This window comes from Rattus norvegicus, chromosome 15, assembly GCF_036323735.1.
Source record: "Rattus norvegicus strain BN/NHsdMcwi chromosome 15, GRCr8, whole genome shotgun sequence".
In the NCBI taxonomy this organism is placed as follows: domain Eukaryota; kingdom Metazoa; phylum Chordata; class Mammalia; order Rodentia; family Muridae; genus Rattus; species Rattus norvegicus.
The window spans coordinates 107,316,634-107,341,567 of record NC_086033.1 but is presented as its reverse complement, the minus strand read 5'-3'; the positions used below and the strand labels follow the sequence as shown (position 1 = coordinate 107,341,567).

Genomic DNA, 24,934 nt, shown 5'->3' with positions numbered 1-24,934 from the left:
TGGAGCAACTGAAGAAGCAGAGGTAGAGTTGGAGGTGGGGCCGCTGCAGCAGTGAGGCAGTGGAGGAGATTCCCCCTCCCTGCTCAAATTCTCTGCCCTTTATCTGAACCCTCACACCTGGCTGAGCCAGAAATCTCTGTGGAAAACCTTCAGAATGAAGGCAAACAAGGTAGTGTCTATGTCACTGAGGTATGTTTCTTGTATGCAGCAAAATGCTGGGTTCTTGTTCAAATATCAAGTGAGTCTTAGTCGTTTTTTCCCCATCTTTATTGAATTGGGTATTTCTTACTTACCCTAAAAATGTTATTCCCTTTAGCAGTTTCCAGGCTAACATCCCCCTAACCCTCCCCTTCCCCTTCTATATGGTTGTTCCCCTCCAAATTCTCCCCACATTACCGCCCTCCCCCCAAGAATCCCATTCGCTGGGGGTCTAGCCTTGGCAGGACCAAGGGCTTCCCTTTCCATTGGTGACCTTAATAGGCTATTCATTGCTACCTATGCAGTTGGAGCCCAGGGTCAGGCCATGTATAGTCTTTGGGTAGTGGCTTAGTCCTGGAAGCTCTGGTTAGTTGGCATTGTTGTTCATATGGGATCTCAAGCCCCTTCAGCTCTTTAAGTCCTTTCTCTGATTCCTTCAACGGGGGTCCCGTTCTCACTTCGGTGGTTTGCTGCTGGCATTCGCCTATATATTTGCCGTATTCTAGCTGTGTCTCTCAGGAGAGATCTACATCCGGTTCTTCACAGCCTGCACTTCTTTGCTTCATCCATCTTATTTAGTTTGGTGGCTATATATGTATGGGCCACATGTGGGGCAAGCTCTGAATGGGCATTCCTTCAGACTCTGTTCTAAACTTTGTCACCCTATCCCCTCCCAAGGTTATTCTTGTTCCCCTTTTAAAGAAGGAGTGAAGCATTTGCATTTTGGTCATCCTTCTTGAGTTTCATGTGTTCTGGGCATCTTGAATAATTCAAGAATTTGCTCTAATATCCACTTATCAATGAGTGCATACCATGTGTGTTTTTCTGTGATTGGGTTAACTAACTCAGGAAGATATTTTCCAGTTCCATTCATTTTCCTACAAATTGCATAAAGTAATTGTTTTTAATAGCTGAATAGTATGCCATTGTGTTGAGGTACTACATTTCCTTTATCCATTCCTCTGTTGAATGGCATCTGCCTTTTTTTCAAGCCTCTGGCTATTATGAATAAGGCTGCTATGAACATAGTGGTGAATGTGTCTTTGTTGTATTTTGGAGCATCTTTTGGGTATATGCCCAAGAGAAGTATAGCTGGGTCCTCAGGTAGTGCAATGTCCAATTTTCTGAAGAACCTCCAGACTGATTTCCAGAATGGTTGTACCAGTCTGCAATCCCACCAACAATGGAGGAGTGTTCCTCTTTCTCCACATCCTTGCCAGCATCTGCTGTCACCTGAGTTGTTGATCTTAGGCATTCTCACTGGTGTGAGGTGAAATCTCAGGGTTGTTTTGATTTGCATTTCCCTAATGACTAAAGATGTTGAACATTTCTTTCTTTTTTCCCCCCATCTTTATGAACTTGGGTATTTCTTATTTACATTTCAATTGTTATTCCCTATCCCAGTTTCCGGGCCAACATCCCCCTAACCCCTTCCCCTCCCCTTCTATATGGGTGTTCCACTCCCCATCCTCCCCACATTACCGCCCTCCCCCCAACAATCACATTCACCTGGGGTTCAGTCTTTGCAGAACCAAGGGCTTCCACTGGTGCTCTTACTAGGCTATTCGTTGCTACCTATGTGGTTGGAGCCCAGGGTCAGTCCATGTATAGTCTTTGGGTAGTGGCTTAGTCCCTGGAAGCTCTGATTGGTAGGCATTGTTCATATGGGGTCTCAAGCCCCTTCAAGCTCTTTCAGTCCTTTCTCTGATTTCTTCAACAGGGGTCCCGTTCTCACTTCAGTGCTTTGCTGCTGGCATTCGCCAATGTATCTGCTGAATTCTGGTTGTGTCTCTCAGGAGAGATATCTGTCCATTTCCTGTCAGCCTGCACTTCCTTGCTTCAATCATCTTATCTAGTTTGGTGTCTGTATGTGTGTGGGCCACATGTGGGGAAGGCTCTGAATGGGTGTTCCTTCTGCCTCTGTTCTAAACTTTGCCTCCCTATTCCCTTCCAAGGGTATTCTTGTTCCCCTTTTAAAGAAGGAGAGAAGCATTCAAATTTTGGTGATCCTTCTTGAGTTTCCTATGTTCTGTGCATCTAGGGTAATTCAAGCATTTGGGCTAATAGCCACTTATCAATGAGTGAATACCATGTGTGTTTTTCTGTGATTGGGTTACCTCACTCAGGATGATATTTTCCAGTTCCATCCATTTGCCTATGAATTTCATAAAGTCATTTTTTTGATAGCTGAGTAGTATTCCATTGTGTAGATGTACCACATTTTCTGTATCCATCCCTCTGTTGAAGGGCATCAGCGTTCTTTCCACCTTCTGGCTATTATAAATAAGCCTGCTATGACTATAGTGGAGCACGTGTCTTTCTTATATGTTGGAGCATCTTTTGGCTATATGCCCAAGAGAGGTAAAGCTAGGATCTCAGGTAGTGCAATGTCCAATTTTCTGAGGAACCCCGAGATTGATTTCTAGATTGGTTATACCAGTCTGCAATATCACGAACAATGGAGGAGTGTTCCTCTATCTCCACATCCTTGCCAGCATCTGCTGTCGCAGGAGTTTTTGATCTAAGCCATTCTCACTGGTGTGAGGTGAAATCTCAGGGTTGTTTTGATTTGCATTTCCCTTATGACTAAAGATGTTGAACATTTCTTTAGGTGTTTCTCAGCCATTTGGCATTCCTCAGCTGTGAATTCTTTGTTTAGCTCTGAACCCCATTTTTTAAATAGGGTTACTTGTCTCCCTGCAGTCTAACTTTATGAGTTCTTTGTATATTTTGGATATAAGCTCTCTATCTGTTGTAGGATTGGTAAAGATCTTTTCCCAATCTGTTGGTTGCCGTTTTGTCCTAACCACAGTGTCCTTTGCCTTACAGAAGCTTTGCAGTTTTATGAGATCCCATTTGTCAATTCTTGATCTTAGAGAATATGCCATTGGTGTTTTGTTCAGGAAATTTTCTCCAGTGCCCATGTGTTCGAGATTCTTCCCCACTTTTTCTTCTATTAGTTTTAGTGCATCTGGTTTGATGTGGAGGTCCTTGATCCACTTGGACTTAAGCTTTGTGCAGGGTGATAAGAATGGGTCGATTTGTATTCTTCTACATGCTGACCTCCATTTGAAGCAGCACCATTTGCTGAAAATGCTAATCATCTGGCTTTCATAGTCTCTGCTGAGAATTGTGGTGTAATACTGAAAGGTCTGCCATTATGTGTTACTTGACCTTTTCCCCTTACTGCTTTTAATATTCTTTCTTTGTTTTGTGCACTTGGTGTTTTGACTATTATGTGACAGGAGGAGTTTCTTTTCTGGTCCAATCTACTTGGAGTTCTGTAGGCTTCTCATATGTTTATGGGCATCTCTTTCTTTAGGTTAGGGAAGTTTTCTTCTATGATTTTGTTGAAGATATTTACTGGTCCTTTTAGTTGGGAGTCTTCACTCTCTTCTATACTTATTATCTTCTAGGTTTGATCTTCTCATTGTGTCCTGGATTTCCTGTATGTTTTGGGCCAGTAGCTTTTTCTGTTTTCCATTATCTTTGACAGTTGTGTTGATGATTTCTATGGAACCTTCTCTTCCTGAGATTCTCTCTTCTATCTCTTGTATCCTGTTGGTGATGCTTGTATCTATGGCTCCTTGTCTCTTCCTTTGGTTTTCTATATCCAGGGTTGTCTCCCTTTGTGCTTTCTCTATTGTTTCTATTTCCATTTTCAATTCCTTCACCTATTTGAATGTGTTTTTCTGTAATTCTTTCTGTGATTTTTGTGTTTCCTCTCTAAGGCTTTCTACTTGTTTACTTGTGTTTTCCTGCATTTTTCTAAGAAAGTTCTTTATGTTTTTCTTAAAGTCTTCCATCATTATGATCAAATGTGATTTTTTTTTACATTTTTTTTATTAACTTGAGTATTTCTTATATACATTTCGAGTGTTATTCCCTTTCCCGGTATCCGGGCAAACACCCCCTCCCCCCTCCCCTTCCTTATGGGTGTTCCCCTCCCAACCCTCCCCCCATTGCCGCCCTCCCCCCAACAGTCTGGTTCACTGGGGGTTCAGTCTTAGCAGGACCCAGGGCTTCCCCTTCCACTGGTGCTCTTACTAGGATATTCATTGCTACCTATGAGGTCAGAGTCCAGGGTCAGTCCATGTATAGTCGTTAGGTAGTGGCTTAGTCCCTGGAAGCTCTGGTTGCTTGGCATTGTTGTACATATGGGGTCTCGAGCCCCTTCAAGCTCTTCCAGTTCTTTCTCTGATTCCTTCAACGGGGGTCCTATTCTCAGTTCAGTGGTTTGCTGCTGGCATTCGCCTCTGTATTTGCTGTATTCTGGCTGTGTCTCTCAGGAGCGATCTACATCCGGCTCCTGTTGGTCTGCACTTCTTTGCTTCATCCATCTTGTCTAATTGGGTGGCTGTATATGTATGGGCCACCTGTGAGGCAGGCTCTGAATGGGTGTTCCTTCAGTCTCTGTTTTAATCTTTGCCTCTCCCTTCCCAGCCAAGGGTATTCTTTTTCCTCATTTAAAGAAGGAGTGAAGCATTCACATTTTGATCATCCGTCTTGAGTTTCGTTTGTTCTAGGGATCTAGGGTAATTCAAGCATTTGGGCTAATAGCCACTTATCAATGAGTGCATACCATGTATGTCTTTCTGTGATTGGGTTAGCTCACTCAGGATGATATTTTCCAGTTCCAACCATTTGCCTACAAATTTCATAAAGTCGTTGTTTTTGATAGCTGAGTAATATTCCATTGTGTAGATGTACCACATTTTCTGTATCCATTCCTCTGTTGAAGGGCATCTGGGTTCTTTCCAGCTTCTGGCTATTATAAATAAGGCTGCAATGAACATAGTGGAGCACGTGTCTTTTTTATATGTTGGGGCATCTTTTGGGTATATGCCCAAGAGAGGTATAGCTGGATCCTCAGGCAGTTCAATGTCCAATTTTCTGAGGAATCTCCAGACTGATTTCCAGAATGGTTGTACCAGTTTGCAATCCCACCAACAATGGAGGAGTGTTCCTCTTTCTCCACATCCTCGCCAGCATCTGTTGTCCCCTGAGTTTTTGATCATAGCCATTCTCACTGGTGTGAGGTGAAATCTCAGGGTTGTTTTGATTTGCATTTCCCTTATGACTAAAGATGTTGAACATTTCTTTAGGTGTTTCTCAGCCATTTGGCATTCTACCTGAGAATATTTTAAATTGGACGGAGCAGAGTCTTCTGTCTGGGTTATTGGTAGACGGCAGAATCTTCAGAAGTATGTGAAATTAAAATTTTCTGATTCATACTCCACTAGCCTACTCATGATATGTGTAGAATTAGCATTCACAACTGTATCACAGTTAAAACACCAGGCTTTTAAACACTTAAAGTTTAAAATTTATGCTATATGAACTATATCTTAATAAATAAAGCACATTTTAAAAAAAACAACATAATGGAAAATCAAATTTTTCATCTAAAATTCAAGGCCCTTTCCTTGTTCTGTTCCGAACATTTCTAGTAGATTCAACAAGCAGCGATTCTAAAAAACGTGTCAGATTGACATTGCTATTCTCAAGGGAGGTATGAATTTATATTCTTACTTTGATAGATCAAAAACAATGTTCTTCCAGATGACTTTTTCTGTATTCTAAATTTTTTCCCTGATCTGAGAGAGCAAGAACACACCAAAGGCTAAACAACTTCCGTAGAAGCAGCTTATTCATGCATGTTTATACAATGCTTTTCCAAGTGAACAATACCCAATAAACAATGGTATTGGATTCCATAAATGTCAGTGGGCAATTAGATGCTCAAGTTCAGAAAGCTTTACGCAAACATTTTAACTGTGCTTTGTTGTTTTTAATGTATTGAACTGGATGAAGCTAAATGGAAATTGAATGAGTCGAAGTAGAGAAAATGGTGTGTGTGTGTGTGTGTGTGTGTGTGTGTGTGTGTGTGTGTGTGTACCCACATGAAGAGAAAAAAAGGAGACAGAAAGAGATAATTTTCTTTGCCGAGGTACATTCCCTGATCAGACTGTAGCTTACCAATTCTGAAAAAGCAACAATTTTTCCTTTTTCAAAGATTTCAGGCACCTTCTGTATAAGGTGCATGCGGTGGTGGTGGTGGTGGTGGTGGTGGTGGTGGTGGTGGTGGTGGTGGTGGTGGTGGTATTCATTTGACTCATACTGTTAGAAAGCCATGATCAGACAAGTGGCTTCACTCACCCCTTCCAGAACAAGGCAGATCAGAGCTACCCTGGCACTTTCTGGTGCTCTCCTCAGCTGACAATGGGCAGTTCTTTGGGTGCTCACACTTCTTCCCATACCAGCCTGCTCTGCAGTCACATCTTCCACAGTTACACTGCCCGTGACCTACAGAGTAAGGAGGAGGGGGAGATTACATGAACATTATGTAACCAGAGGTAGTTCATAGCCTTTATTCTAAGAGTGACTTTCAGAAGTATGTCAGGATCTTATTGTATACAGCATTAACCATCAAAGTGGAGAACCATCCTTTTCCATAAAAAATTAAACAACCAATGTTTATTAATGGAGCAAAAAGGACAAATAAAAGCAGCAAGTATGGTTTAATAAGGTTTTTTTTTCACATTTATATGTTTCATTTTTATTTTTTTATTTATTTATTTTTTTTATTTTATTTTTTTTATTATCTTGAGTATTTCTTATATACATTTCAAGTGTTATTCCCTTTCCCGGTTTCCGGACAGACATCACCCTCCCCCCTCCCCTTCCTTGTGGGTGTTCCCCTCCCAAACCTCCCCCCATTGCCACCCTCCCCGCATAGTCTAGTTCACTGGGGGTTCAGTCTTAGCAGGACCCAGGGCTTCCCCTTCCACTGGTGCTCTTACTAGGATATTCATTGCTACCTATGGGGACAGAGTCCAGGGTCAGTCCATGTATAGTCTTTAGGTAGTGGCTTAGTCCCTGGAAGCTCTGGTTGCTTGACATTGTTGTACTTTTGGGGTCTCAAGCACCTTCAAGCTCTTTCAGTTCTTTCTCTGATTCCTTCAACGGGGGACCTATTCTCAGTTCAGTGGTTTGCTGCTGGCATTCGCCTCTGTATTTGCTGTATTCTGGCTGTGTCTCTCAGGAGCGATCTACATCCTTAATAAGGTTTTTAATTGAACTCTATCAAATTCTAGATAAATGAGATGGTATTGATCTGCTGGGAAGTAAGTATAGTATTTAATGGATCTGGCAATTACTTAATGTGAAGAACTATAGGAAATAGAAAACAATCATATTTTTCAAGTAGGTTTTCTGGTATTTCTAGGTATTCAACTGACTTTTATCTAGTTAAAAGAAGTAAGGAGTCACAAACTGACAACAAAGCAATAAAATCTAGAAATAGGGAGACTTCCCTATTCCCAAGCTTTATTAAATTATAAAGTATACATATAGAGGGAGTGATTGAAAGCATCAAAGGGAAGGGACTGAATTATGTACCTATATTATAATTTAATTTTTTAATTTATGAAAATGTGTATATTGAAAATACACAGGAGTGAAATAGCTGTCACAATCACACTAATGAGCAGATCTTTCACCCCACACAAGTGCCTGTTTGTGTTACCAACACTTATCGCACAAATCTAAACACCTTTCTCACACATCTAAAGTATACAGAGCACAGTAATTATATTCACCATGCTGAATGTTATGGATTCTGGGACTTATTCACCTGTAATATTGAAAGTTTGTTTTGATCAGCATCTCCCACCCCCAGTGCTCAGGATCTTTCCTTCTACTCTGTTTTTAAGAACATCTCGGGCTCGACCCCATTCTGTTCTTTCGGGAGACCTGGGTTAGAGTTTCAGCAAGTGTACTGTCATTCACAAATCTCTGTAATTCCAGTCCCAGGGGATTCAGTGCCCTCTCAGACCTCTGTGTGTGCCATGAATGCGAATAATGAGCATATGTACAAAACACTCTCACATAAAATAAACATGGATAACCTAACACTTTTAGATTCCATATAATTATGATGCATGGCTGCTCTTTTCCAGATATGATAATGTCCTTATGGTTTTATCATGCTATTGCAAATGTCAAATTTCTTTCATGAAGAATTCTATTCAGAATTCTATTCTATGCATATGTTCTTCACACACTCATCTAGCCATAGCCACTTTTTTCTAAACTTTGACTATTTTGAAAAACAGCATGAAAGCAGGTAACAAGGATAAAACTTTAGGATAATGATTGTATTTTTTGTAAATATACCAAGAAATTCCTTCCTTCCCTCCCTTGAAAACCTTCAAATATACCTGCCTCTATTCTTCTTAAAATTCCTGACGCCATCTTTTTTAAAAGATTTGTTTATTTTATTTATGTGAGTACACTGTAGCTGTCTTCAGACACACCAGATGAGGGCACCAAATCCAATTACAGATGGTTGTGAGTCACCATGTGGATGCAGGGAATTGAACTCAGGACTTCTGGAAGAGTAGTCAGTGTCCTTATCTGCTAAGCTATCTTCAGAAACTATATAATCCACATTGCAAATTTTTTTGTTTGTTTGTTTATTTTAGTTCGATTCACATGGTTTTTTTTTTCCATCTCCATTAAATTGGGTATTACTTATTTACATTTCAAATGTTATTCCCTTTTCTGGTTTCCAGGCCAACATCCCTCTAACCCCTCGTTCTCCCCTTCTATGTGGGTGTTCCCCTCCCCATCCTACCCCCATTACTGCCCAACCTGCAACAATCATGTTCACTGGAGGTTCAGTCTTGGCAGGAACAAGGGCTTCCCCTTCCACTGGTGCTCTTACTAGGCAATTCATTGTTACCTATGAATTGGAGCCCAGGGTCAGGCCATGTATAGTCTTTGGGTAGTGGCTTAGTCCTGGAAGCTCTGGTTGGTTGGCATTGTTGTTCATATGGGATCTCAAGCCCCTTCACCTCTTTCAGTCCTTTCTCTGATTCCTTCAATGGGGGTCCCGTTCTCACTTCAGTGGTTTGTTGCTGGCATTCACCTATATATTTGCCATATTCCAGCTGTGTCTCTCAGGAGAGATCTACATCTGGTTCTTCACAGCCTGCACTTCTTTGCTTCATCCATCTTATCTAGTTTGGTGGCTGTATATGGATGGGCTATATGTGGGGCAGGCACTGAATGGGCATTCCTTCAGCCTTTGTTCTAAGCTTTGCCTCCCTATACCCTCCTAAGGGTGTTCTTGTTCCCATTTTAAAGAATGATCTGCACTTTTGTCATCCTTCTTGAGTTTCATGTGTTCTGTGCAACTTGGTTAATTCGAGCATTTGGGCTGATAATCACTTATCAATGAGTGCATACCATGTGTGTTTTTCTGTGATTGGGTTACCTCCCAGGAAGATATTTTCCAGTTCCCTCCATTTGCCTATGAATTCCATAAAGTCATTGTTTTTGATAGCTGAATAGTATGCCATTGTGTTGAGGTACTATATTTTCTGTATCCATTCCTATGCTGAAGAGCATCAGGGTTCTTTCCACCTTCAGGCTATTATAAATAAGCCTGCTATGAATATAGTGGAGAATGTCTTTGCTGCATGTTGGAGCATCTTTTGGGTATATGCCCAAGAGAGGTATAGCTAGGTTCTCAGGTAGTACAATGTCCAATTTTTTGAGGAACCCCCAGATTGATTTCCAGATTGGCTCTACCAGTCTGCAATATCACCAACAATGGAGGAGTGTTCCTCTTTCTCCACATCCTTGTCAGCCTCTGCTCTCACCAGAGTTTTTTTATCTAAGCCATTCTCACTGGTGTGATGTGGAGTATCAGGGTTGTTTTGATTTGCATTTCCCTTATGACTAAAGATGTTGAACATTTCTTTAGTGCTTCTAACCCATTTGACATTCCTCAGCTGAGAATTCTTTGCTTAGCTCTGAACCCCATTTTTAATAGGGTTATTTGTCTCCCTGCAGTCTAACCTCATGAGTTCTTTGTATATTTTAGATATAAGCACTCTATCAGTTGTAGTATTGGTAAAGATCTTTTCCCAATCTGATGGTTGCCATTTTGCCCTAATGACAGTGTCCTTTGCCTTACAGAAGCTTTGTAGCTTCATGAGATCCCATTTGTCGATTCTTGATCTTAGAGAATAAGCCATTGGTGTTTTGTTCAGGAAATTTTCTCCAGTGCCCATGTGTTCGTGATTCTTCCCCACTTTATCTTCTATAAGTTTGAGTGTATCTGGTTTGATGTGGAGATCCTTGATCCATATGGATTTAAGCTTTATACAGAGTGATAAGAATGGATTACTCTGCAATGTTCTACATGCTGACCTCCAGTTGAATCAGCACCATTTGCTGAAAATGCTATCTTTTTTCCATTTGATGGTTTGGCTCTTTTGTCAAAAATCAAGTGACAATAGGTGTGTGGGTTCATTTCTGGGTCTTCAATTCTGTTCCATTGGTCTATCTGTCTGTCTCTGTACCAATACCATACAGTTTTTTATCACTATTGCTCTGTAATACTGCTTGAGTTCAGGGATACTGATTTCACAGGAAGTCCTTTTATTGTTGAGGATAGTTTTAGCTATTCTGGGTTTTTGTTATTCCAGATGAAATTGCAGATTTTTCTGCCTAACTCTCTGAAGAATTGGATTGGAATTTTGATGGGGATTGCATTGAATCTGTAGATCACTTTTGGTAAAATGGCCATTTTTACTATATTAATCTTGCTAATACATGAGCATGGGAGATCTTTCCATCTTCTGAGATCTTCAAATTCTATCTTCAGAGGCTTGAAGTTCTTATCATACAAATCTTTCGCTAGCTTGGTTAAAGTCACACCAAGGTATTTTATATTATTTGGGATTATTGTGAAGGGTGTCATTTCCCTAATTTATTCTCAGCTTGTTTTTCTTTGTGTAGAGGAAGGTTGCTGATTTATTTGAGTTAATTTTATATGCAGCCACTTTGCTGAAGGTGTTTATCAGGTTTGGTAGTTTTCTTATGGAACTTTTGGGATAACTTAAATATACTATCATATCATCTGCAAATAGTGATATTTTGACTTCTTCCTTTCCAATCTGTATCCCTTTGATCTCCTTTTGTTGTCTAATTGCTATGACTAGGACTTTGAGAACTATATTGAATACGTAGGGAGAGAGTGAGCAGCGTTGTCTATTTCCTGAATTTAGTGGAATTGCTTCAAGTTTCTCTCCATTTAGTTTATTGTTAGCTGCTGGTTTGCTGTATATGGCTTTTACTGTTTAGGTATGGGCCTTCAATTACTGTTCTTTCCAGGACTTTTATCATGAAGGGGTATTTTATTTGTCAAATGTTTTCCCAGCATCTAAATAAGTGATCATGTGGTTTTTAATTTACAGTTTGTTTATATAGTGGATTATGTTGATGGTTTTCCATATATTAAACCACCCCTGCATATCTGGGATGAAGCATACTTGATCATGATGGATGATTGTTTTGTTATGATCTTGGATTCGGTTTGCAAGAATTTAATGAGTATTTTGCACAATATTCATAAGGGAAATGGGTCTGAAGTTCTTTTTCTTTGTTGGGTCTTTGTGTGGTTTAGGTATAAGAGTAATTGTGGCTTCATAGAAGGAATTCGGTAGCACTCCCTCTGTTTCAATTTTGTGGAATAGTTTGGATAGTATTGATATAAGGTCTTCTATAAAGGTCTGATAGAATTCTGCACTGAACCCATCAGGATCTGGGCTCTTTCTGGTTGGGAGACCTTTAATGACTGCTTCTATTTCTTCAGGAGTTATGGGCTTGTTTAAATGGTTTATCTGTTCCTGATTTAACTTCAGTACCTGGTATCTGTCTAGGAAATTGTCCATTTCCTCCAGATTTTCAAGCTTTGTTGAATATATCCTTTTGTAGTAGGATCTGATGATTTTTTTAAATTTCCTCTGATTCTGTTGTTATGTCTCCCTTTTCATTTCTGATTTTGTTATATTGGACACACTCTCTGTGTCCCCTGGTTAGTCTGACTAAGGGTTTATCTATCTTGTTGATTTTCTCAAAGAACGAACTTTTGGTTCTGTTGATTTTTGTATAGTCCTTTTTGTTTCTACTTAGTTGATTTCAGCTCTGAATTTGATTATTTCCTGCCTTCTACTCCTCCTGGGTGTATTTGCTTCTTTCTGTTCTAGAACTTTTATGTGTGCTGTCAAGCTGTTGATATATGCTCTCTCCTGTTTCTTTCTGCAGGCACTCAGAGCTGTGAGTTTTCCTCTTAACACAGCTTTCATTGTGTCCCATAAGTTTGGGTATGTTGTAACTTCATTTTCATTAAATTCTACTATGTCTTTAATTTCTTTCTTCATTTCTTCCTTGACCAGGTTATCATTGAGTAGAGCATTGTTCAACTTCCATGTATATGTGGGCGTTCTTTCCTTATTGTTTTTGAAGACCAGCTTTATAGCCCGTGGTGGTCTGATAGGACGCATGGGATATTTCTATTTTTCTGTATCTGTTGAGGCCTGTTTTGTGCCCAATTATATGTTAAATATTGGAGAAAATACCATGATGTCGTGAGAAGAAGGTATATCCTTTTGTTTTAGGATAGAATGTTCTATAAATAACTGTTAAGTCCATTTGTTTCATAAATTCTGTTAGCTTGTCTATATCTCTGTTTATTTTCTGTTTGCCTGATCTGTCCATTGATGAGAGTGGGGTGTTGAAATCTCCTACTATTATTGTGTGAGGTGCATTGTGTGCTATGAGATTTAGTAAGGTTTCTTTTATGTATGTACATGCCCTTTTATTTGGAGCATAGATATTTAGGATTGAGAGTTCATCTTCTTGAATTTTTCCTTTGATGAATATGAAATGTCCTTTCCTGTCTTTTTTGATGACTTTTGGTTCAAAATCGATTTTATTTGATATTAGAATGGCTACTCCAGCTTCCTTCTTCAGAACATTTGCTTGGAAATTTGTTTTCCAGCATTTTACTCTGAAGTAGTGCCTGTCTTTGTCTTTGTTTCCTATAGGCAGCAAAATGCTGGGTCCTCATTATGTATCCAGTTTCTTAATCTGTGTCTTATTATTGGGGAATTGAGTCCATTGATGTTGAGAGATATTAAGGAATAGTGATTGTTGCTTCCTGTTATCTTCGTACTTGGAGATGAGATCATGTTTGTGTGCTTGTCTTCTCTTTGTTTTGTTGCAAAATGATTAGTTTCTTGCTTTTTCTAGGGTGTAGCTTGCCTCCTTTTGTTGGGCTTTAGCATTTATTATCCTTTGTAGGGATAGATTTGTAGAAAGATATTGTGTAAATTTGGTTTTGTCATGGGATATCTTGGTTTCTCCATCCATGTTAATTGAGAGTTTTTCTGGATTTAGTAACCTGGGCTGGTATTTGTGTTTTCTTTGGGTCTGTATGACATCTGTCCAGGATCTTCTGGCTTTCATAGTCTCTGGTGAGAATTGTGGTGTAATTCTGTTAGGCCAGCCTTTATATGTTACTTGACCTTTTTCCCTTACTGCTTTTAATATTCTTTCTTTGTTTTGTGCACTTGGTGTTTTGACTATTATGTGACAGGAGGAGTTTCTTTTCTGGTCCAAACTACTTGGAGTTCTGTGGGCTTCTCATAGGTTTATGGGCATCTCTTTCTTTAGGTTAGGGAAATTTTCTATGATTTTGTTGAAGATATTTACTGGTCCTTTGAGTTGAGAGTCTTCACTCTCTTCTATACCTATTATCCTCTAGGTTTGATCTTCTCATTGTGTCCTGGATTTCCTGTATGTTTTGGGCCAGTAGCTTTTTCTGTTTTCCATTATTTTTGACAGTTGTGTCGATGACTTCTATGGAATCTTCTGTTCCTGAGATTCTCTCTTCTATCTCTTGTATTCTGTTGGTAATGCTTGTATCTATGGCTCCTTGTCTCTTCCTTTGGTTTTCTATATCCAGGGTTGTCTCTCTTTGTGCTTTCTCTATTGTTTCTATTTCCATTTTCAATTCCTTCACCTGTTTGAATGTGTTTTCCTGTAATCATTCAGGGATTTTTTGTTTCCTCTCTAAGGCTTTTTACTTGTTTACTTGTGTTTTCCTGCATTTTTCTAAGAAAGTTCTTTATGTTTTTCTTAAAGTCTTCCATCATCATGATCAAATGTGATTTTAAATCTTCATCTTGCTTTTCTGTTGTGTTTGGATACTTAGTGTTGTCTTTGGTGGGAGAAATGAGCTCTGATGATGCCATGTAGTCTTGGTTTCTATTGCTTGGGTTCCTTCACTTGTTTCTGACCATCAGGTTGTCTCTGGTGTTACTTTTTTTTTTTTTTTTTTTTTTTTTTTTTTTTTTTTTGCTATTTCTAACAGTCGCTTGACCTTCCTATAGGCCTGTGTTTCAGGAGTGCTGTAGACCTGTTTTCCTGATTTCTTTCAGCCAGTTATGGGAACAGAGTGTTCTCCTCTCTGATGTGTAGTCATTCCTGTCCACTGCCTTTCACCTGTCCCTGTGTATGGGAGCCAGAAGGGCATGCCCCTACTTCTCCTAGTTCCCTTTGCACAGCGGGCCCAGATGGCGCTAGGTGTTTTCCTCTAGAGAGTTATTTCCTCTGGTTTTCCAGGTGTGTCTTCCCCTCTGAAGTTCTAGCTCTCCCTCCCACGGGATTTGGGTGCAGGAAGCTGTTTGACAGGGTCCTTTCAGATCTGGCACAGTCTGGTCTGCAGGGCTCCTTTAGCTTGACAGCTACAATCTTCCCACGCCCAGAGGCAGTATACAGTTTCCTCTTGGGCCAATGATGTGGGCATATGTGGGCAGAAGTTGTGGTCTCTCCTGCCCTGCAGTCTCAGTATTACCCACACTTCTGGACGATCTGCTTTCTCTCCCATGGGGTTTGGGAGAATGTAACTGTGGGCTGGGATCACCCAGGTCCAGGCACCAGCTACAAGCCAGAAGTGTCTAGTCCCAGAGGAATTTTGCCTTTGCGTGTCCTGAGTCCAGCAGTCAGGTCACTTGGAGCAGAAAAGTTGATCTTACCTCTGGTTTCAGTCTGAAGTTGCTCCTCAGGGCTGACTTTCAGTTGTCCCTGTTCACATGGTTTTTACAATAATAATATTAAAGGTCAGAGTGAAATGATATAATGGTCTTTAAATATAAATATTTTAACTAATGAATTGAATTCAACAAATATTTCTCAAGTCCCTGTTACATAATAGTCTATTCTACAAGGTGCTTTCACCACTAATTCTCTATAGTGGGAGAAGTTGTATTGTTGATAAATACTTACATGAGTATGCTCTTTTAGACCTTCCAATATGAGAATTTTACTTATGATTGTAGCATTTTATAAATCACATATTTCTCTGGCCTTTTGCAATATATATATATATATATATATATATCAGTTTCAGAAATTATTAATTAACTAATTATTTGTTTTAGTGATTATTTTTAACTGTCGACTTAACTAAGCCTAGTGTCACATAAGAAGGGAGTCTCAATTGAAGGACTTTCTAAATAGATTGGTTTGTGCAGTATATCTGTGGGGGACAGTCTTGATTTTTAATTGATATAGGAAGTCTTATCGCACTTGGTCATCACCAATCCCTGGGCAATGGTCCTTAGCTGTATGAAAAAGATGGCTAATTGTGGGCCTATGAGGGTACTAGCAAGAAGCCTTCCTCCATGATTCTAATCCAAGTTCCTACTTGAGTTACTACCAAGATTCCCCTCAATAGGGGGCTGTGACCTGAAGCAAGTGAAACAAATCCTTCTCACCATATAAATTGCTTTGATCATGGCATTTGTCACAGTAACAGAATGAAACTAGAACACCATCCTACTCAGCCCCCCTGAAAATAAGAACACACTTCAAGTAAATCTACATCAGAAATGTAAGTATAAATAACTATTTTTGAAACAAAAAGCTTTAACATTTAAAGCACAATTCATTCTGCTCTTTTACACGAGCTAGTGGTTTTAAAATCCTTAGAGCCAGGCAAGAGAATCAGTTCAGAAACTGTCAGATCTGTAAGGACACAGTACAGTACGGGACATGCTGCATTTGCAGCAGCTTAGTCAACATTCTTAACAGCAAAACTAGAGGAATGGTTAGATTGAAGGAAGAAAAGTCTTATTTATTCTTGGAGGTTTTAAAGCCATACATGTCTGAGAAGAACATCTAGCAGATGAGAATGTTATAAAATCCCCCTTTACCCCAAGAGTGCACCTCCTGTTGTTGTGACTCATAGGGATTCACAAATTCATAATCAGGGTAACACCTCCATGTCACAATATCGTATTCTGCCATAGGAAAAAAAGCTGGGGAGACAGGGATAGTTAGAAACCAAGAAATGCAGAGAGATAACGTTATCAAGCTGAAGTCAGAACACAAGCTTAAATTTTGTAATGGTTATTATCTATCTGAAGCTCATTTGCATGGAAACACTAATAAAAAAGATTCAGGTATATTGACACCCATTTTTAATCCCAGCACAGAGAGGCAAAGTTAGAGACAAGCAAGTCTCTAAATTCAAAGCCAACTTGGTCTTCATAGTGAGTTATTGATCAAGCAGGGCTACAAAAAGACCCTGTCTGCCAGATTAGGGAGGGGGCTGTGCATAAAAGACAGTTGTAGTTATCAAGAGATAAGAAGAGAATTTTAGAGCTAGAATCTTGTTAAGCACTATTCGAAAGAAATTAATTATGGTGGGCTTAAGGCTATTTTTTCACATTTTAAATTATTTTAAATTTAGTTTGTGTGTGGGAGGGGGTGGATGTGTATACCACAGTGTACAATACACATGCAGGTCAGAAGCCAACTTACAAAGAGTCTTTATTTTTTCTTTCATAATGTGGGTCTCAGGACTGAAACTAATGTCAGGCTTGCTTGCAAGTGCCATTCCCCACAGAGTCCTGTTTCTGGCACCTAATGGTGTCTAATAAGACACATATGCTCTTAGCCTAGAAGAAATCATCTTCAGAATTTTGTTTTAAGTCCTCATATTAACTTTCGGTTTCTTTTTTTTTTTTTTTAAAGATTTATTTATTATATATAAGTACACTGTAGCTGTCTTCAGATACACCAGAAGAGGGCATCAGATCTCTTTACAGATGGTTGTGAGCCACCATGTGGTTGCTGGGAATTGAACTCATGACCTCTGGAAGAGCAGTCGGGTGCTCTTAACCGCTGAGCCATCTCTCCAGCCCTCACTTTCGGTTTCTGAGTCATTTTATTCATTTTTAAATCCTCTAAGCCTTTTCCACCTTTGTGTTATAATAGTGATGTCTCTCTATGCCATTGTTACTTCTGTGTCCTTCACAAGACGGAGGAGGGTACAGCCTATGATCTGCACCATAGTTTTCTGTGCACATGTAATATGAAGTTCTTGAGGATGATTCCTGTGAATTTTTAATTTCACCTCCAAGCATGCTAACTCCCAGCAAAGCTGGGGACACATTTCTTCACTTTTGTCAACTTCGTGATGACCCTTAATTTGCTCTTGATTTCTGCTTCAGTGTTGTACCTCAACCATAGCTTTTAGCTAGTCAAAGACCTCTATAATCAGTAGTTTACTGATTAGTATGGGATAAGAGACTGTGAGATGGATGTAACTGGCTCAGAGATCAGAGACACTGCTGTAGGACAGGAAGTACCAAGGTGGGAGGATACTGTCTGTATCAAGATGACTGCTCTTATTCCTGAATCATTCCTGTGTATGTTTCTTTTTTCAATTTTCCCCAAAGCATTCAGTATCAGCCCATAACTTTTAATCCGGGAGACACTAAAAAAGGAGGGTGGTGCGTAAGTCACACAAGATGTGAGCACTCCACAGCTGGAGAAACCACAAAATGGCATATTTTTAATGAGAAAGAAGCAATATTTCCTAAGTCAAATATACCAATGAGGAAATACAAGAGTCACAGGAAAGTTTCCAATCCACAATGCTGAAAAGTAGCATTAACATTGGCAGTGTTAGACTGTGTTGAATGATTTCAGTCTGTAACCCCAGCACTCCAGAGGCTGAGACAAGATGACTGCTTCTAGCTTGCTGTCGTCTAAGCTACACAATTAGTGCTGAGCCTTACCTGCACATGGGATAAAGCTGTCTCAAGATAAATAAATAGATTTTTAAATACTGTTGATCAATTTAAACATTTATTCAACTCTGTCAGATTTATTTTTTTTTTTTTTTGGTTTTTTTTTTTTTTTCGGAGCTAGGGACTGAACCCAGGGCCTTGCGCTTCCTAGGCAAGCACTCTACCACTGAGCTAAATCCCCAACCCCCCCTGTCAGAATTTTTAACCATGTTTTTTTTCCTTTCTCAGTAGTGAAAACTCGTGTTACATCTTGATTTCAAGAAGTCCTCTCTATGCTGTCAAAATAAATTTCAGAATGTTAGCGATTCCATTTTAAATAAAACTGCATTTCCTACAAAAGATTTTTAATCCATTTAGTCAGAAACTCATTTAGAAGTGTAAAGTATTGACAACAGATTGCCAGGAAGTGGCTGAGTCAGAGAAGCACTTGGAAGTGTAAGCGATTGATACGATTTCTGAAGCAGGCACTGAGTCCTAAAGAGGAGACAGGAAACTACAAAATAACACTGTGGTCTCTTCTGAAGTTACTAGTTCCTCAATTCCAAACTAAAATCCCAGCTCAAAAGAAAGTGATCACTGAGTAGAAGTAAAGTCAGGAAGATAAAAAAGAATTTAGGGAAAAAGATCTGTTTAGCATGAGAACATGTTTGTCTACCACATTTAAATATGCTATTGATCTTTTTTTTTTTTAAAGGAAATGAGGGAGAAAGGTATAAGATAAACAAAATTAGGTGTTTTTACTTTACTTAGATGAGCCACTGATCTTTTCTAAGCCTCATCAGAATTTAATCTTTCAAGTGGTGAGAAGCAAAAGGCACCCTGGCCACACTGATCTATCTGAATGTAATGTTCCCAGCTTGGTTTGTCAAATCCAGATGTATTTTAAACCAGTAGGAGCTGATCTCATTTCCTCTAACAAGGGCTCTTTAAACTGCATAGGCAGTTCAACAAAATTGTGATGAAAGACATAGAATGCTCTTTTCCCCTGATCTCCACATCTAAAGTATTCAAATAAGAAATAGCCTGCACACATGTGCTCACATGTGCACATGCGCACACACACTCCCCCCTACACACATAAACATGTACACAATGCACATACAAATACATGAATCCACACGTATTCAACACAGATAGGTCTTGGTATAATCTACATACTGCAAATGGGACTGCTGCCCAGGCTATCTCACATGGGCAAGAAGGTTCACAGCATTACTTGCAATGCAGTAGTGTGGTGTTCATCCCAGGAAGGCACCACAGATCTCCTAGCTATTTTAGGATGAGTGTGACACCCAAAATTGTGCTTCATGTATGGATTGTGCTCCCTTGAGTTACAATGGCTAAACCCTAAAAAATATCAGTCTAGGATAAATCTAGTTACATGCATTTCAGTTATTTTCTCCTGGAAAAAATGCCCGTTTTTTTTAAAATGATAAAAAATACACATGGATACAAATCTGATGATTACAAGTACCTACTTAAAATTGACGTAAAGACCATGAACAGGAAAAACTTCAGGGAATAAGTTTTACTTAGCTAATTATTTATATAACTAGTTATTTTTTTAATATATTTTATACTGATTCTTTCATTCAAACAAGGCAGGATGGTTATATTTAGCAATTTTCTTCCATGTTTTTCTTTATGCTTTAGTAATATATCATTACAAAGTTCCCCATGTAATATTGTTTTATCGTACTATTCCATTTTCCAAATTGATGGAGCCCACCTTACGCTCTCATCATTTTGGTATATTGGACAAGAAGGAAAAATGTGAAGGTCGTCCTGGAGTATATTATTCTAATTCTGGAGTTTAGAATATAGAATGGTAAATAGTTATTCAGAATCATGGGGGTGGCAGAGGTGACTCTGTGTTTCAGAGCAATTACTGCTCTTCCAGGAGATCAGTATTCAGTTCCTAGTACCCATTTTGGGCACTTCATAATTTCATGTAACTCCAGCTCCAGAGGATACAGTGAACTATTCTGGTCTTCAAGGATAACTTTTACACACGTACACACACACACACGTACACACACACACACACGTACACACACACACACACACACACACTACTTCGGATTTTCAGTTGTACCCTTTTTAGTTCAATCGAGTTCAGATATTGTCATACAGTATTTTGTTCTGAATGTATTTCTATGTGTGGGGGAGCATGTAGGATGGTTTTGAAAGGATACACACAGTTTTATACTGTGTTAAAATATCACCTAGAAATGAAAGAATTGATTGGAACTAATTAATTTAGAGGCAAGTATTATATTCCAATACATCTGTACCCCTGTACCTGTGAATTACTAAATATAAATATAAGATTTATACACTTCAGTGTACTTTTAATACAGTTTACACTTGAGTGTACTGTTGATACAGTGAACAGGTGGGCAGAGTTGGAGGGGATGAATGAAATAAGAATGTCAAGTAAAAGCACTGACTTGAGCTAATGCACTTATATATTTCTGTTAGACTTAAATAAGACTAATATTCTCAGGAGAGCAAGATGACAACGAAATACAAACTACATTCTATCCAAGCCTTATTACATTCTTGTTTTGCAAAAATCGCTGGAGAATATTGATGCTGGCTTCTTTCTGTGTCATCAAACAAAGGTATTAACATACTCGATAATCAAATGTATGCCACCTTTTCTACATTATGGGTGAAAGAGGTAATTAGTAAATCTTCGAAGTCTAATGGCTCTCAGCATATTATACAGAATTCAACAGACATAGTCAGGATCCCAAAATCTTCCAGCAACTAATGCCCTATATCATCAGGAAGTTAAAAAAAAACAAACTAAGAAGTTGAGCATCTGTAAAGCAGTTCTTCCCACTAAAATAAGTAAACTGAACACTTGCATTTGTATCTCTTGCAGACTAAAGTACATCAGTGCTTGAGGTACATGAATGTTTAGAAGACAGTGACATGGCAAACACTGTCAAAGTGCTTAATTCCATGAAATTATTGCCTTTTATGAGTTGGTGAAAAAATAAAATGGAATAAGATGTAATTGTAGCACTCTGCAAGGGTCTGACCAACTAAAGATCTACATTCACGTGAGTTTCTTCTATTTAAATTCTTCCAAGTGTTGTAACCGCACTGGCCATGTTCAAACCACTCTAGCCGAAGAAACAAAAAAAAAATAATTCCACATTAATATCTTGTTGCTCACATCACAGCTAACCGTCATCGCTTCTTCCTACCTCTGTACCCACAGCATGAGGTCACATATAAGAGATGAATCATTCTCTCTCTCCCCATTCCAATCCTACCAGCCAGGTAGCCAGAACTAATCAACCACCTTTTCCTGGAATCTACGGGTCAGGTAAGAAATGGGAAGAGAAAGAAGGTAAGATTAAAAAGGGTAAGTCAAGAAAATGTGAACTCCTGGTGACATTCTACCTGCTTAGTTAACAATAGTAGCTCTAAGCTTGAGAAACATGCTGTAGGACCTGAACTATAAAAGCCCAAAGGGTTCATTGTGGGATCATTTCTAATGTTCATCCATATACCCATCTCCTTACAGTGGGATAGACCAATTCACAAGACCCTGAATAATGACTAAGATGCAGAAATCATAAACAAACAAGCCCATAGAGATATTAGGATTGAGACCAGATATAGATCTAACAAAGGAGAGAAAACTCATGGGAAAAAATCCTTAGACATCATAACAACCTATCAAAAGCTAACTTCATCTTTCTCTCTCACTCTCCCCCTCATATTCATATATATATATATATATATATATGCATATATAATCCTGTTTGATCACTTACCTTGTTTTCTCATTTTAAATTGCCTTAATTCATATTTACCTCTAGCAAACATTAAAAACTTAAAGGTATTCACAGCCTTAAATTATCATATTCAAAGAGCTTCAGAAGGTACCAACTTTGACTTGCTATCTGTCTTGTATGCTCACAATGTCCCAAAATTAACTTGAAAATTTGCTTCTATAGATGACCCCCGTAAATGGCCCCAGCATTTACTCAGAAAACAAGGCTAGAAATGTGAGGATGGTGGAAGTCTTCTGCCTGCATATATCACAAGCTCTCCACTACCTGTAGACCATTATGGTTCTATAACAAGTCAGCACTCCCTTAGTAGTCTACTTCCTTTCTCCTATATTCTGTTTGTTTCCCTCTTGTTCCAAGAAAGAATCATATCCTCTCTTCCTCCTGTCTGGGGTTTACTCTTTATATTTCATTAACTGAAAGCCTACTTTTAAGACAGAATTCCACCTCTGTAATCCAGCAGCATCCTTTCATGTATACCCACCTCTGTGAATAGCCACATCTCCCTAATTAGAATACTAAACAAGCTCAGGTCCCCACAGTCTTTGTGTTCCTTAACATGTAAGAATAACTCAACAACTATTAACTTAAAGACAAAACCAATGTAGTGATAATATGATACAGGAGAATACTCACATTCTCTAAAATACTATGAGTAAAATGTGTTCTGTTTGGGGTATTTTAGAAAGGTGTCCTTCAGGAGAAAGTTTTAGAAGCAGGCTCCCCCCAAGCCGAAGTTACACAATCATGATTATGTAGGACAACTTTTTTATCTCCTTTTGCTGGCAAACTTTCCAGAGAAAGCTTGGGGAGCTTTCTGTCTGCCTTCAAGTACCAACCAACCAATCAGGCTGAAAAGGTTCATGCGCATAAATATCCCTATCTTCTGGATTATTAAGGAAAATTACTTTGAATCTGTAACTTCAGTCTGGAGGAGTTGTGTGCACATTTGTGTATAAGTGTACATTTCTTTACTTGTATGCTTGGTATCCAGAAGATGATATCAGGTATCTTTTCCTATAGCTCCCTGCCTTGTTTCTTGAGATGGGTTCTCTTAAGCTAGGCTGGTGAGCAGCAAGTCCATCATCCTGTATATGCCTTTTTACTGTTCTTACAGACATGCATACAGTGGTGTTCAGCTTCTATGTGGGCTCTGGGACCCCACTTATGGCCTCATGTTTATATGCTAAGTGCTGTTACCTACTGAATAACTTCTCTAGTCCCCAGATATTTTCTTCTTGATCTACATATTCTGAACTCTGTACAGTCCCAGGTCATGTTTGTTTACTTCACTGCTGGACTCCTTAACCCAGACACAACCTATAGGCTGTGTCCATAAGCTAGTATCTCCTCCATAAATATTTAAAATATAAAATATTTGAGTTCATTAACAAATATTTAATTCTAGAATATACCATTGAATTCTTTTGTGAAACTGTCTACTAGATTATGTTCTCCTAGAACTGTATTGCCCTAACTTTTGGCATATATTTCTCTTTCTTTCAGTCCCTTGCTGATAGCTAGCAGGTGTATTAGTTCTGCAGTCTCCGAGTTGAGTTGAAGAGATATTTGGAGTTAATGCATCTCCTCAGCAAGGGATCAGGCTAATTTAAAGAATGTATGTGGGTTCATCTTGAGTCTTTGCAGAATGTCTGAAATCTCTTGAGGTTTCCCATATTACTGGTAAGAGCACTGCAGAATATAGAAGGCCTAGGGATACAAGTTCAGTTTGTCTCCATGTATGTGACAAACTGAATGACCCTGAACAACAGGAAAGTTAATCTTTTATATAAAGATAAGAATAAGAAGCTGCTTTACCTGAACAGAAATCATCAGAGTATCGATCATAAACAGCTCTGCAGTCCCTTTCATCACACTCGCATGTGTCTCCATGAATGTCTCCCCAGTCGCCAGTTGGATCAACATCATGGCAAGAACATTCACCACATACACATGTTCCTAGAAAGGAAAAATATAAAGGAATCTTATGGGGTTCACACAAGACAACAAGTTTAAAAGGAAGCATCTTGTATATTTCTTATTCAAAATACTGATCCTTTTACATTTTAGAATTATGCATTTTAGTATAAAAAATATTCTAAAAAGAAACATCATCTAAAGTTGATGGAAGAGATTTCTCAGCAAATAAAAAGTATCTATAACTATGTGAGATTCTCAAAGATAATATTAAAACAATATGTAATGTTTGTCCACAAGAAATTTAGAAACAACTTGACCAAAAAGTGAAGACAAAGGTAATAGAAGTTCTAGGAAACTCAAAATTTTTTATCAACAACATTTTGTGAAGTGAGGTGTATGTATCTTAAGAACTGGAGAAGTGCAGTGTGGATGGAGCAACTGGAGTAGATAATATGGATGTATCGAGGAGGGAGGACTGTCTTACCCAACTTTAAAGGTAGAATCTAAGGAAACTAAATAGGATGATGAGGATGGTGGGGTCCTTTAATGCCTGTGAAGGGACTAAGTAAATTCCATTAAGTGAGACAAAGCTGGATTAGAGAAGGTGTTAGAGACAAAATTGAAAGGTCTGACCTCATCAGGGGAAGAGTTTGTGTTGGAAAGTAATATTTTCTTTAAATAGGCAGTCAGCCTTTATGGTAAGTAAAGACAAATTATTTAGGAACTAAAAGACATCTTTTCCTTGCTTCCTTAAATTAAAGTAAGTAGCAATTTGACTAAAAATTCAAATGTTCAAAATAAAGCCATAGGATATGAACAAATTCACATTTTTATTCAAAATATCTGAAACAAAATTACTAAAAGAAAAAATGAAATATACTCAACTACATGAAAATTTGAAATTCAGATTGGGACCAAAGCAGTCTAAGAATACCCAAACGACTACAGGAGCTGAAGCACGTTATCTGTATTTATGCATGTAGAAGGCAAAAGTGCACCCACAAACATACAACCAACTCTTAGGCATCAAGACCTAAAGTTTAAATA

At 38.7% G+C, this 24,934-nt stretch overlaps 1 protein-coding gene across 1 annotated transcript in view; it reads right to left on the bottom strand.

Moving 5' to 3' along the window:
• Itgbl1 (integrin subunit beta like 1) overlaps positions 1–24,934 on the bottom strand; it is a 261,544-nt gene that overhangs the window by 106,768 nt on the left and 129,842 nt on the right. Inside the window, exons 6-7 of the mRNA NM_001017505.1 lie at positions 23,786–23,926; positions 6,358–6,504 (exon numbers count right to left, since the gene is read on the bottom strand). Coding sequence (NP_001017505.1) covers positions 6,358–6,504; positions 23,786–23,926 — 288 coding nt within the window. The remainder of the gene's footprint in view (positions 1–6,357; positions 6,505–23,785; positions 23,927–24,934) is intronic.